Source organism: Chrysoperla carnea, chromosome 1 (assembly GCF_905475395.1).
Source record: "Chrysoperla carnea chromosome 1, inChrCarn1.1, whole genome shotgun sequence".
NCBI lineage: Eukaryota > Metazoa > Arthropoda > Insecta > Neuroptera > Chrysopidae > Chrysoperla > Chrysoperla carnea.
In genome coordinates this window covers 5,051,434-5,066,292 of record NC_058337.1, presented here as the reverse complement: position 1 = coordinate 5,066,292, position 14,859 = coordinate 5,051,434, and the positions used below count along the sequence as shown (strand labels likewise).

General features: G+C 33.3%; 2 protein-coding genes across 2 annotated transcripts in view; one reads left to right on the top strand and one right to left on the bottom strand.

Annotated features, from left to right (window-relative positions):
- The window catches only part of LOC123298829 (xaa-Pro aminopeptidase ApepP-like), a 64,272-nt gene extending 56,335 nt beyond the window's left edge, over positions 1-7,937 (top strand). The window contains exons 3-10 of the mRNA XM_044880928.1: positions 536-1,162; positions 1,811-2,072; positions 2,553-2,799; positions 5,648-5,870; positions 5,940-6,173; positions 6,478-6,543; positions 6,618-6,796; positions 7,400-7,937. Of these exons, the coding sequence (XP_044736863.1) occupies positions 536-1,162; positions 1,811-2,072; positions 2,553-2,799; positions 5,648-5,870; positions 5,940-6,173; positions 6,478-6,543; positions 6,618-6,796; positions 7,400-7,606 (2,045 nt within the window). The 3' untranslated portion in view covers positions 7,607-7,937. The remainder of the gene's footprint in view (positions 1-535; positions 1,163-1,810; positions 2,073-2,552; positions 2,800-5,647; positions 5,871-5,939; positions 6,174-6,477; positions 6,544-6,617; positions 6,797-7,399) is intronic.
- An 814-nt stretch (positions 7,938-8,751) lies between these two features.
- LOC123290596 (YEATS domain-containing protein 2) lies at positions 8,752-14,810 on the bottom strand. The gene is made up of 7 exons (XM_044870844.1): positions 14,657-14,810; positions 13,047-13,725; positions 12,483-12,628; positions 11,130-11,929; positions 9,908-10,226; positions 8,929-9,187; positions 8,752-8,848 (listed from the first exon to the last, which is right to left on the bottom strand). Exons 1-7 carry the CDS (start codon positions 14,736-14,738, stop codon positions 8,752-8,754), a joined length of 2,382 nt encoding a protein of 793 aa, XP_044726779.1. The 5' UTR covers positions 14,739-14,810.
- Between the last annotated feature and the right edge of the window lie 49 nt (positions 14,811-14,859).

Here is a 14,859-nt window from a genome sequence, read left to right as displayed (position 1 = left end):
TCACATTCTGATATCAGAATTTCTTCCCTAAAATCGATATTTTTCGATTTAGACCCGAAAGGGGGTGAGTTTTTGTTTAGTAATAAATAACACGTTAAAAATAAGAAAAATTTCTATAGTCCCATGATACGTTAAAGTGCCATTATTTCATTAAGGCGCTGAAAAAAAGTAAAAGGAAAAAGTACTAAAACTTTTGTTCAAATTTAATATTAGGCGAACATATTTTGATGTATATTTTTTTTAAATGCTGTTATCCTGTTAACAAGTTGCATCCTTGTGTTATTACTTTTTGTTCACTTTTTTTACTACTATTTATTTACTCAAACTATTTTTTTGCTAAAATGATTTCGAGTGTTACTTGGTAACCCTCTTCCCTAAATACCTTCTGATTTTAACTCGAAGAACCAGTTTGTTTTCAGCTAATTTCCAAACAGTGTAGCAAAGAAAAGTAATATTTCTCTCAACAGACTAAGAGAAAATCACTCAAATTTGTTTGCACACAAAATGTTTAATGTATTTTCAATTTTATTTTTAGCTTTCTTATCAACATGGATACCATTAACACTATCAACAGAAATCGGATCAGATCGTCGTTATTGCCCCGAAGAGGCTCACATACAACCAACAATACGTACATTGACAGGGAATCGTTTGGCTGAGCTAAGAAAACATATGCGTCGTGAAACTTCAGTGGGTTCGGCGAAACCATTAGATGCCTACATTATAACATCAAACGATGAACATCAATCCGAAACAGTTTCAGATCACGATAAACGACGTGAATACATTACCGGATTTACCGGTAGTCGAGGTGTTGCCGTGGTTACGCTAAATAAAGCAGCTCTATGGGTCGATGGAAGATATCATATTCAAGCAGATAATGAAATCTCTTGTGATTGGTTACTAATGCGATCGGGTAAAGAAGGTGTACCAGAAATTGCAAAATGGATTAAAGCACAATTACCGCCAAATTCAAGAATTGGATCCGATCCAAAATTAGCACCGAATGATTATTGGGAACTATTAAAATTCGATTTGGAAAGTAATTCAACGCTCAGTTTGGTAGGAATTCGAAAAAATTTAATTGATTTAATTTGGGATAAAACTTTACGACCGCCTAAATCCACGGCGAAAATTTATGTTTGGGATATCCAATATGCAGGTAAATATTCAGAATTGATAAATTTTTAACTTCTCAGATAATGAGTATCCATTAATTATCGATATTTTCTAGAAGAATGGCAAAACAAGGCTTAAATACTTTTCTGGGTTTTGCATTCTCTTAAATTGACCTCTACGGTAATCTGAGTTGACCTGTCCCTCGAATTAACTTGTTATTAAGGCACATAACTGATACACGACACAGACCATGATTCCCAGCCAAATTGGAAAGTTATTTCTTATAAAAGTAACTTAAATCTCGGGTAAAATGAGCCAAAAAGACAAAATGGACTGGACTTGGCGGATCTAACAACTGCTCGTAACTACTACGCGATTTGCCCGCGTTTCGGTTAAAAAGCTTTGATGCAACCCTCCTTCTGGGCCCAAAACTGCCCAAACTCTTGTATTCTTAAACTTCCAATACCTGATTTCGTTTTCATACCCTCAAAATCAAGGTCAAATTTCAATGCCAAGTTCCATTCCCCCAAAATGGCTGGTATTTCCAATCTAAAGATTTCTCTCTTACAAAAAAAAAAGCAATTATAAGCCTAAAAAATCCATGGAGAATATTGCAAACACTAGGATCCTTATTATTTTGTTTACAAATTTTCTGCCATATAAAGTAAAGTTTGATGTGGCCCCTCTGGAGGTGTTCCATGGCAAGAGAAAGTGGTCGCTGTTCGTAAGGAGATGAAAGAAAATGATGCTGATGTGTACTTGGTGTCTGCATTGGATGAAATTGCATGGTTGCTGAATATCCGCGGTAATGATATTCCACACAGTCCGGTTGTGGAAAGTTATGTGATTTTAACTTTGGAAGAAGTGCATTTTTATGTGAATCCAGTAAAATTAACAACGGAAGTACGTCAACATTTTAAAGCGGATTTTTGTGCGTCTACGGAATGTGTCAAGTATGGTTCTTCGGTTTAATTAAAAAAGCCGTTCTCAAAAAAAGTAAAGTTTAATATCTGGCAAAACATTAGTCTGAGAAGAAAAGGTACTGGACGATTTCCATTCTATTTCTAAAGAACTACCCAATGATACAGCCGTAAGTTTTAGGTCTTTTCGCTAATGGCTAATTGTTGATACAGTAGATTTCCTACTTATCGACTTCGTTCACTGATGTACCAACAGATGGCATTAGTACATGAGTGCTTGTTCGCGAAATGACGAAATATAACTAAAATCTTTTCTGCTTGTTGAACCTTCTTTTTCTCCACGGATCTTGTGTTAAACAAACACAACTTTCGATTTTAGACCAATGTTTTTACTACTGGAAAAGGAGGGATGCTTAAACTCTCCGTTATACGCCTGTGATTAAAGTTTATTTTTTTGAGAACGTCTTCCAACCAATTGGAAATAAAAAATATCATTTGTTTCGAATTAAATAGAATACATCAATATGAAGATATTTGGGCTCATTTACGAACATATTCACAAATTTGGAATAAAGTGATATTGGATGGAGCAAGTCAGGCAATCTTTCAAACACTTCCAGGCAAACGATTATTATTAAAAGAGTCGATAATTAACAATATGAAATCCATAAAAAATCCAACAGAAATTAAAGGAATGGAAAATGCACATATTCGAGATGGTGCCATAATGTGCGATTTTCTAGCCCATTTTGAACAGCAGGTTTGTATCGAAATTTGTTTTTTTATCGTACAAGAATTATGTGTTATATTGCTTGAAATTGGGCCGATAACCTGAAAACCATTTTTAAAAACTTAATAGTTAGTAGATCTCTTACCTAGCGACTTAGTTTACTTATGCGCCAACAGTTGGCGTTAGTGCACGACCTCTTGTTCACGAAATGACCTCCATTACAAACGAAAACATAGACGTTAACAACGTCGAAATAACGACCATAATCCCAAAATCGATATTCTCGCCAAAAATAAAGCTGTGTTCTTTCAAAGTTATCTAAATGGGGTTGAAATCAATCCAATTACGTATGCTTTAAAGTTAGATGACTTAAATTTGGATTACTTAAAACTCGAAAGAATGCGCTTAAAAGTTTGAAGAAAGTAAAAAAACATCCATCCATCTTCTTAGACATTTTAAGTTACTAAAAATGCTGCTTATTTTTTTAACGGGCAAAGAAGCAAAGAAAAAAGGGAAAAAAAAGTTTGATGATGGGGATAATAATAGTGAATTTTGGTATAGAGTTGATACAAGGCGAACATGATTTTGAAGAAAAAAATGAACCAGTTATGAGTTCCTGATAAAAGTTATACATTTTTTGTTACTGTTTTCATTTAAAATAGAATTTAATAATTAATTTTATATAGTGGGCAAAATCCATCATATCAGGAATAACTTTGAGAACGTGATTGAGCTGAGGAGTAAAAAATGTGAGAGCAACAAATATTTAATAGTGAATTTACTAAAATTAATATTAGACGAACATGATTTTCTAATATATATAAATTAATTATGGGCTCCTAATAAAAGTTTCATAATTTTTGTTGCTGTTGTTTTGTTATTGATATATATATTTGATGCTGATTGATGATGATGGATCGACGATAATTTTTGGTGTAGAGTGGATACTAGGCGAACATAATTTTGTAGTAAAAATGAACATAACTTAAATATTAGTTATTCGATTATGAGTGCTTGATAACCGTTTTAAAAATTTTGCTGCTGCTGCTGATCATGATCATTTTGCGCATTGTTAAAATATTATTTAATTTTTCTTATTAATTAATTAATTATAATAATAATTTTCACAATTTCCATCTTGTGGCTAAGAGTAATCCAAAACGCAATACTTGTGGCCTCTATAAAGATTCATTGTCTCTTGGACAATTTTGGGCAACATCTCAGAAACAACACGTCCAATGATCAATTGAATCCGTGTTTTTTAAAGGCCTTTTTGAAAAAATCGAGATCATTTTCGACACATTAATTTGGAAAAAATTAGTTAAAGTAGCCCTTTCAAAGGCTGGAGGTAAATTTTTTTTAATCAACACCGGCGGCGAAAATATTGTCGTAAATCAAAATATTTATTTGCTGCCTTAGGAGCAAATTTTCTTGTTTGTTCTTTTTTTCAGGTGATTATTTCTCAATTTACAATTTCATGATAAATTATATATTTTAGTGTAAAAACAGAAACCTGAATATTTCGTTAAACATCGCCTAGCGAACAGTGGCGTAGCTATGGGGACAAGGGCCCTGGTGCATAGGGAAAGAATCGGGCCCTCCTCCTCCCCTCTTTCCGCGTAGTTTGAACTTATATTTGCCTTCAAAATTATTGATAAGAATAAGAATAGAAAACAGTAAGTGAACTTATCCCTAGTAGGCTAAATCCATACGTCGTCTCTATTAGAATCTCCATGTGTTTAATAGAAGAAAAAGGGAATAAATAAACAACGACGCACATGACAATATAGAATATTTATTATACAGATGAGATTAATTAATGGAAAAAACGATTTTTAACAGAATTCCCCGCCCAATTCACAATCTCTTGCGCGCTTTAATTTTTGCGAATTCGTCTATAATTTCACTCAAATCCAAGTTTGATGCCGCCTCATTTTCTATTGCAATTAACGATAAATGTCGGAGGCGATCTTGTCGAATGCTGTTTCTTAAATAATTTTTTATAATCTTCAGTTTACTGAAAGATCTTTCTGCTGCCGCGGAAGTAACAGGAATTGTATGAAACAGTAGCATCGCTGTATACACTTTAATTTTTTTTTTCAAAGCTGAGGTTTGAGGGCCCCCTGAGCTCCGGGGCCCTGGTGCACTGCACCACCTGGCCCTATGATAGCTACGCCACTGCTAGCGAAGGGATCCCCTTAAAAAATTTAATATTTATTTACACACGGGCAAAGCCTAACATAGTTTAGTAGTAGGGTTTATTCAATAGTTAATTTTGATGTAAAACCAATATTGGGAGAGCATAGCTTTCAACTGTAAAAGCTTCGATTATGAATTCCTGATAAATATTTTATTCTTTTTGATGCTGCTGAGCTTGCTGTTGTGATGGTATCAGGCGCATAATCAAAACAAACTTTATTAATTTCTAAGTAGGGGAGAGTAGCCATAATTTACTCCTTCCGGTATCAGGCGCATTCATAATCAAAACAAACTTTATTAATTTCTAAGTAGGGGAGAGTAGCCATAATTTACTCCTTAACTGTAAAAGGTCTGGTGCGTCAATCTGGTTTACTTAAAAAAAAATTTGTTTAATCTCATGATTACGCCAGTTGAATTCTACATTAAATTGGTAAAACTGCTTTTTTGGTATGTTATTTGGACCCTTTGGGGGAGTCCTGAAACTACGTTTTGCAAGCAAAAAAATGTTGTGCTCCAAATTTTGGGATTATTTCAGTTTTTCACCTATTACGCATGTAGCAGAACTTTTTTTGCTTACAAAACGTAGTTTCACACCCCCCTAAGGGGTCCAAATAACATATCGAAAAAGCGAAAATTTTGAATCGAATAATCGAATTCAAACTGCTCTTTTTATTTTTAGTTTAACAATGGCGAACCCTACGACGAGTTAAAATTAGCAAAAGAATTGGATTCCTTTCGTTATGAATTATACGATAATAATTTATTCAAAGGAACAAGTTTCCCGACAATCGTTGGATTTAGTTATCATGGCGCAAGTCCACATTATGAGCCAAAAAATTCCAGTTCTATTCCGATAACGACAGATAGTACAATCGTAATTGATTCGGGTGGACAATATTTAGGTAAAGCCAAAATTAACAATTTTTTCTGGAGAATCTTTTGCTAATTTTACTTCCTTCTTATTTTGATAGATGGAACTACAGATGTGACACGTACGTTACATATGGGCGAACCAACTCAAGAACAAAAAGAAATGTATACAAGAGTTTTAATGGGTCAGATACAGTTATCATCGTTAATTTTCCCTGCAAATATGATTATGGGTAATGCAGATATTTTGGCTCGGAGTCCATTGTGGAATGTTGGTTTAGATTATATGCATGGAACTGGTCATGGAATTGGATCTTTTTTAAATGTTCATGAAGGTATGATCGATTTGATCACATCAAATCTAAGCCCGAAGCAAAAAAGAAATGGTAGAAGATATCAAAGGAACACTTCAATGAAAGTTTTCTTATCGCATTTACAAGCTGCGGCAAAGGAACTTGCTTAAATTATTTCCCCCCCAAAAAGCAGGGTTTGTTCCAAAAATTATTTACAGAATCGCTTTTTCGAATAAGATCACTCGAACGCTTGGTAAAGCCACCTCTGTTTTTGCCCTGCAGCTTGTGTTACTGATTAATTTATCCAAAACTTCCTCAAATAAAAACAATAATTCTTTTTTTTTAGCACCCATAAATTTATTTTACGGGAACAAAAAATTAAAATTTAAAGAAGGCTACTTTTTATCAAATGGTAAGAACATTTTTTTTAATAGTGCTTTTAAAAAAGTGTACTCCTAAAAAACTTTCCATATTATATTTTTGCAGAACCAGGATTTTACAAAGAAGGTGAATTTGGAATTCGATTAGAAAATATTATGGAAACAATCGCAGATAAAACGAAAAAAAATCATCAATCCGGTGAACCATTTTTGAAATTTGTGGATGTTACTTTGGTACCATATGATACAAAATTAATCGATGAAGCCCTATTAACAGTTCCTTATGTAAGTAATTTTTTCCCCGAATCCTCAAAAAAGAAAAGGTCTTACCTCTAGCGGCGTTATTTGGAATTTCTAAAATCCAGCCCGCCTGGTTTACTTTTGATTCCCTTTGGAAACATCTCTAAAAAATGATCGCTCGAAAACTTGTGCTTTGAATACCTGAATCATTTTTTATCGATTTGTCCAATCGTCTAAGAAATCCGATTTTTGTATTTTTTGGGTCAAAATTTTTTTGCATTTTTCTTAAAGAGAATTTTCGCGATGCAACCATGTAGAAAAAGACTCCCCAGAGCTCGAAATTATTTCAATTTTGGAGGTTATGTCTTCCCCTGATTGCGATTACAAAATCGAGTCTTGGTGAAAAACCGCGAATAATACAATATGCCTGACTGGTTAAAAAATCGTAACCCAACAGCCCCGTGCCCGGGAGTTCCACAAGCTACTGGAAAAGTATTGGAAACCATGTTTTCTGCCCTTAAGAGAGCCCCTTCCTCTCAAGCCTCAGGCCCACCAAGGCTTAATCCGCGCTGCCACCCAGTAAATTAACAAGAAGTGAGAAATTTAATTGGTTATCTAAAAGATTAAGTTTGTCTTCTATTTTTTTAGAGACGTTGGTTAAACACATACAACGAACGAATTCGTAAACTAGTTGGTGCTGAATTAAAAAAAGAATTTCGAATGAAAGGATTCTATTGGATGATGAAACACACAAAATACATTCCAGAATATGGACATATTTCCGGTGCAGAATCAATATCACATAATTATTTATTATATTCAGCGATTTTTGTAATTAGTATTTTAATTTTGTAATTTAAAATTTAGATATGTTGTTTTTTTTTTTTTGTAAATGTTGTGGAGCCTGTTTATGTATATAGAAAAATGTAGAAAGTGTTAGAAAATCATAAAAAGAAAGAATTTATAGGTCGATATTGAAGAGAATTTGGAATAATTTTACGTTATTGAAATTCTAATCACTTGTAATTGTAAAATGGGAGTGAGTCTCAGTAAGAACAGAAATTATATAAACTTGATAGCACTAGGGTCAACCGATCGGTAATCTTTAGTCACGTAATGAGAGATTTGTTCACGCGCTCTGCACATGCGTCAAATAATCTTTAACTTTGTAAATCATAACCTCTACATACTTTTATAAAAATTTACTTTTTAATGCACTAGCTAATTAAAAATCATTTGAGCAGAGAAATAATCAATATATAATAGATCCGAAAATTTCCGAAATTAATAATTTTTATCTGATCGATATTGCTATACTAGCTTAAAATTTCGATTCTTATTGAGACATTCTTCATTTTTAAGTTATTTTAAATTTTTACACTAAATTAAAATTATTTGTTGTATTACTTGAAAGAAATAATAAAAACATTTGTACAAATTATTTGCACTGAACAGTACCCGTTTACTTTAAATAATATGCGTTCCTGTATAAAACATTTAGGACCCAGGTAGGGCCTTGAGGGGCGGGGGTCTTTTATGGTATAGCTCAGTAAAGTCGAGGGTTGCCTCTGGCTATACCAGGAGCGAAACAAGATCTGAGGCTAAAACCTGACCAAAAACTAATTATCCTAGGGGTAAGAATAAACTAGTAGTTAAGAAGGGACGAAAAAAATTAAATAAAGCAAAAAATGAGCCTTATGTGGTGATCTTTTTTTGGAGCGAAACAAGATCTGAAGCCAAGGACTAACTAAAATGAATAGGGCTTTTTTTTTTAAAATCACGACTCACATTTGTTTCGTACTAAATGATTTATAACCAATGTGATAAAATGCATAACAAATATCTTCTATCTTAGTCCTACTTATTGCTGTCAGTACGAAAAATTAAACTCTGCATTTGCGCATGATGAAAAGGTCTATGGGTAAGGTTTTCATAAATAAATTAGCGCAAAAAATAAGCCTTATAAAATAAATTTTAATTAATTTATTTAAAATCCAGGCTTAAAACAATTGTTTGCCTAAACCATAATTTGTAAATAAATCGAATTCAACACGACTTTGTAATGCTGATTTAACGTCTGTTAACTGAATTTCTCGTCTGAAAAAAAAAAAAATTCTTATTAGTTTGCTCGTTACGAAAAATAAATGATCGATAATAATCCTAAGGAAAATCCTTACTTTTTATCACATAATTTTGATGAACTACAAACTAATGATCGACGTATCAAATCCTCGGCGAAACATTTTGTCGCAACTAGTACGCATAGTTCAGATAAAGATGCCCATGAATTTGGAATGATTTCATCCAAACCAAATTTAATACCTAAATCGGATGTGATGTCCTTTACATAATTATTTTGAAGATATTCCGGTAGATCATCCTCAGCAAATTGATGAATTTTCAGCGGATTTATTTGTTTTTCTTGGACTTTATTTTCTAAAAACAAAAAAAAAAAAAGAAAATTATATAAAACTTCTGAATTTTCAAGCTGAAAATACTTCAACCCAAAGGATCCAAAAAAAAGGTTATGGGTTTGTGGAAATAGTTTTTTGTGATCATAAAAAACCTTAAGTCGGACTGGACAAGACTCGTTAAGTGGAACAAATCAAAGGTTCTTTCACTTTTTCAATTGGAAATATTCGCCAAGATTAGAGGTTCCCAGATTTGTAAGAAGATGGTTACAGGGGGGTACATATCAGCATCGAGGAACGTTTCGGAGAAATGAGCCGCCTGGTACTGAATAACACAGTCAGGCTGATTAGGGTAACGGACCACTCTTTTTTCTGAGCCTGTCATTCCCATAGCAAGATGATTCGTAATTTATCGAATCGAGGAATGGCTACGACAAGCCCATGTGAATTACTAAGGCTTCACGGAGGGCATGCAGGGAGGTGAGACTCTTTCAGGACACTAGCGATTTAAATAGCCCTTTTAGAACATATAGGTCTCTGATTATCCCGATTTCGGGACATCAGATTTAGAATGTTTGGTCCCGAAAACTTGGATCCATTAATTCTGAGAGTAATCTTTTTGCATGACGTCTGGCCTCGATAGAATCCTACAACTTCATCTGCTTCAAATAGCATCTCTTACCCGGAGACGTCCCGCCTTCAGATGATTTTATTATTATTACAGGTTCGTTCAAAGTTTACTCACCTTTTTTCGGCGATTCTACATTAACAACATCAATTTCGATATCTTCGGATACAAGTTCTTTATCCGAACATTTATCCGTACTGCGTAACCAATTTTGTAACTCAATACTCTCCGCAAATGTTTTCAATGTATATTCATCGTTATTTCGTAAACTTGGTATACTTTTACTTGCGGTTGTTTCTTCGACATTCGTTTCATTATCATTTATACTAAATCCAGCTAAACGTGAGTACTGAACTATTGACTTCGTAGACCATTTTTCGTAGCCATTTATTTTATATTCTGCCAATAAATTTTTTATATATTTCGCTCGATACCACTAAAAATACTTAAAATAGGAATACTTTCGAAATATTGAATAAAATAAAAGTTATCAAATCGAATAATTAATTCTATTTTAAAGGTCGAATTTCTATGTGACGACTGATATGACTTTATGGTTGGACGGTTTCATTCATTTTCGTTAAATCAGTTAGAAATCTATAGTCGTATCATAGGAAATGGTTTCAATCAGCTCAAGCTTAACTAATATTATAAATGTGAAAGTAACTTTGTTCGTTCGAACCGCTTGGTTTGAAACGGCCGTAGATTGGCCAATTAAAAATATTTTTGTACTTTAAGGTACTCATTTTAAAGGTATGAATGAGTCTATATTTTAATGTTATGCTCATAATAATACGTTTTATGAAATAGCAATGAAACTAGCACGATTGTGAGTATTAAGTTTCATTTTTTTTCCGGACCATTATTAGTTTATAAGTCGATAGCGAGAAAATCCCACATAATTATATATGAGAAAATTGCAAATTTGTTCTAGTTAAAGAATCTTTTTGTAGGCCCTCAGCGCCTTCACTATTCCATTTGAGCTGTCAAATTGGTCAATGTTTTGTTTACATATTAAAAATTGAAAAAATCTGAGGCGGAAAAAGTTCATTAATCATTAATTATTTATTCATTGCCAGGAACTGTTTTTCACACAAGGATTGTTCAAACAAAAATTATTCATGTTTTTTACAACATTTGAATCAGGAAGCGGGAAAAAGGTAAAATGGCGTCGACTGGGTACATGTGCCCACTGAACCAAAACTCGTCCTACATCGAGCATACCTTGTCTAGTTCTACCAAGGAGTTGCCTGTCTATTTATGTAATAAATTATAATCTGTGGTGCGAACAAAATCGCGTACAAAAGCTAATTGCACATACAAAACTTTGTATATTTACCTCAGCACAAAATTGTTTCGCTTTATTCCATGATAAAAATTCATTAACGGTTTTTGCCACATATGGAAATGTTTGTAAATATAAAAAATCATTAGCATTATCCGTAATTAACGGTAAATGCCGTAATAAATATAATAAAGCGATATTAACATGATAAAAATTACGATTCGTAAAATTAATTAAAAATTTTGTAAAATAATCTTTAGTCCGAAATTCATCAACATCTCGATCTTGATCACTTTGTTTTTTACAATAATTATGAATTTCATCGATTGTACGCACTGTCACAATTTTTAACAAATTATTCTCGTTTTCCGGTTGTTGTTTTAACATCACACACGATTTTAATAACGATATTTTAGTTTTTAAATTTTTCGGACGCGATTTATTTTTTAACACACATATTTTACCATCTTTAACGTAAATTTTCCGATCCGCGGGATTATTTTCGTTTGGAATGGTAGTATGTTGGATTGGATTTATTGGAGGAGCGGGATGTATTGGATTCATGGAAACGGTTTGTGGGATATCTGAAACGGAACTGAAATTGGAACGATTATCACAATTTACATTATCTTCGGTTATATTTACATTATAAGTTGCATTACAATTTACATTTTCCGAGTTCGATTCAAGGATTGTTGTTGATTCGGTGTGAATATCTTTTGAGAATTCTTCGTCGTCGTTTAAATTAACGTATTCTACTTCGACTACTTGTTGATCGATGCTTTTTCGAGTATATTGTTTCATTTTTTCGAATGGTTCTGTGTATAGCCAAACATCAATTAATGTTTCGGCACCTGAAATAAAAGTATTACAATTTAAAAGACTCACTAGATGTAATTAAAAACTGGCTGGGCGGCAAGCATGCTGAACGCTTAGGCCTAACAGTGTATCATGACTACTGCAGGAGCTGTTACAGTGGTGACGAGGAGGAGACAATGTCTCATCTTCTCTGTCACTGCCCAGCTCTTGTCATGAGGAGATGGACTTACTTGAGCCAGCCTCTCTTTAACGACCTCTCCGACCTAAAGTCAGTCGACGTCAAAGCCCTCCTGCTGTTCTTAAACAGCTCCAAATGGTTCATGGAGTAGGGGCCGGGGATGGGCCAACCCATTTACGGTATCACAACGGACCCTATAGTCTAAGTGTGTCCCACCCCAGGACAGCCACTCTAACCTAACCTAACCTAACCTAAAATTCAAATCTTACGTTAATTTTGAGATACTCTTTTTATATTTTTCGATACTTCTTTGGGATTTCTTTGATTTTTATATTACTTCCCGTTCAATTATATTCCCTGATAATTCCCTATTTTCCCGATTTGTGGTTACTGTGTTACAAAATTCTTACCTAAAGTTTCCAAACCAGTATGACTCGTATCCAATTTTAAATTATGTATAACATCGATTGGTTTGTTAACTTCATTCGAAAAATGAATTTGAGCTCGTAAAGGAAATTCACCCCAACCACGTCGAGATAAATGAAATGGTGAACTCCTAAAAGGAAAAAACAAAATGATAAAACTTTATAAACAACTAGGGAGGTATCTATCGTGAAAAACGGACAGGTGGCGTGCCCGTCTTTCGGGTAAACTATTTTCAAAAAAATATTCACTGAAAAAAATATTCGGGGAACCCCAGCGGAGAAGTTGTGAGCCTTCTGTGTTACGTCTGGCCTGAACATAATCCGCTTCATCTGCTTAAAATAGCATTTCGTATCAAGAAATGTCACGCCTTCAGGTGAAAGGAAGTTCTCAAAGTGAGCGTAGAGGATCTCTTGGTTCTAGGTGCTAGAGACCCACTTGCGGTACTCCTCTTATGTATTATTATTATTTTTAAACAGCCACATGTCCGTTATTTCATGATATAACATCTCCATGACTTATAAGGACTAATTAAAACTAGAAATCCATACTTAATTTCAATAATATCATTAGGTCTGTACGAGGGATGTAAAAAAAATCGAACTTTTTTAATAATCGACGAAACATCCGGATTTTCCCTCGGCCCTCGTACATAAACCATCCATTTATGTGTCGATTTATCTTGACTCATGCTTGACTGATTCAACCATTTTGAAATATTCCCAACAATTATCCGATACTTCGTTTTAAATCGTTCATTACGACCGATCCCATCTAAACTGTCCAACTTTTCGTGAGAAATCGTTTCATTCGTATTTTCTATACATTTTTCACTGTCTTCCTTTTCAATTTTTACAGTTTCATTTAAATTCAACTCTTTTTTCAAGTTAATTTGTGTTGATGTCTTTTTTCGTGTTCGTGATGAGACAATTTGTAATGGTGCCTTGCCGATAATTTTTCGAACTGCTGGATGTGGTTTTGATTGTGGTCCAAATATTGTATCCACATTTGGATCATTTAACTTTGAATCGGTGTCCGTGTATGAATTAAAAATTAATTCGTTACGATTGTAATAAGTTGAGACACAAACTGATCGTAATAATTGAAGTGTTTTCATCGCCACTTTTAAACGATCTTCGATTTCTTCTAGTTCACGTTCTTTGTGTAAAATTTCGGTGTTAAATTCTTGTTTTACAATTTCGGATAATTTTTCTGAATTTGTCTGACAATCTACAAAAATGAAATGATTTAAAAATAAACTTTAGAAATACATTCGACACTTACAAGTGCCTATTCGAGTAAATGGGTTTATTGCCATCTGGTAATCTAAATTGGAACTACTGAAAACAGGTTCACTTTCTGTTTTAATTAGTACGAATTATTATCGCCTGTTGGCGGGTTGCAACTGCGAGTTATCAATAAGAATAAAAAAATCATAAAAACCAGTGGCAAATTAATCATTAGACGGACAAGACAATTTTCTAGGGGAGCCCGCATCTGCCAGCTAAAATTCATTTTTCAAGGTAATTAAAATCCAAAAAACATAAAAATTAAAAAATCTACTGACTGATCGAGTTGTTTCGAAGATATTATACAAAGTTCTGCCAAAACATTCGAAAAGAATTTCGAGATATCGGTAAGTACTCTAGAATCGTAACTTCGTCTGCGATTTGCATTAAAATGATTTTCTGAGGTAATTATAATGCGAGAGACAAATAAACTAAAAAAATTACAGAGATCCTTTTGATTAGACAATTTTGGACGGTTGGATCAAAATTTGGTTGAACAAACATCCAGCAGAATTCAAACCACAAACAGTGGTCAATGGCTAAATTTAAAATTTTTGGGAAAAGGGAAACTTAAAACGTAAAGATTCGTTCAAAATGTTAAACAACAACAACGATTTTTGGATGACAAATGACTTTAAAACTTCATCGATTCAATAACCAAAAATTAAATAATTTCGAACTCTCTTCTGACTTAATAATGTAATAAGAGAGAGCGATATTTAACGCTATTATTCCACAGATTACAATTTTATCTTTATAAGAAAAGTTTCCATGATATTTTAACCCGGTTAAAGAACTCATTTTAAACCGATTCCTCAATATTCATCATTTAGACATTTCTTAAACTTTAGTTTAAACTTTACATATCTTACCCGAAAATCGACCAATTTTTGCATTATCTGGAAATATATAATCCGGATCAATTTCACTATAACTTCGTTTATTTGATTCCATATTAATTACAATTAAAAATTACAAAAATTTACACTCTTTTTTATTAGGTGTGATTTTCTTAGGTTATGTTCATTTTATTTATTTATTTAATGGAAAATTACACGATTTAATAAATAACAAA

Excerpts from the sequence above, each read along its gene's own strand:
- LOC123290596 (XM_044870844.1), bottom strand. The coding sequence starts at position 14,738 with ATGGAATCAAATAAACGAAGTTATAGTGAAATTGATCCGGATTATATA. Across the intron at positions 13,726-14,656 it reads AAAAATTGGTCGATTTTCGG|ATTGTCAGACAAATTCAGAA; the intron begins GTAAGATATGTA and ends TCATTTTTGTAG. Across the intron at positions 11,930-12,482 it reads TACTGGTTTGGAAACTTTAG|GTGCCGAAACATTAATTGAT; the intron begins GTAAGAATTTTG and ends CTTTTATTTCAG.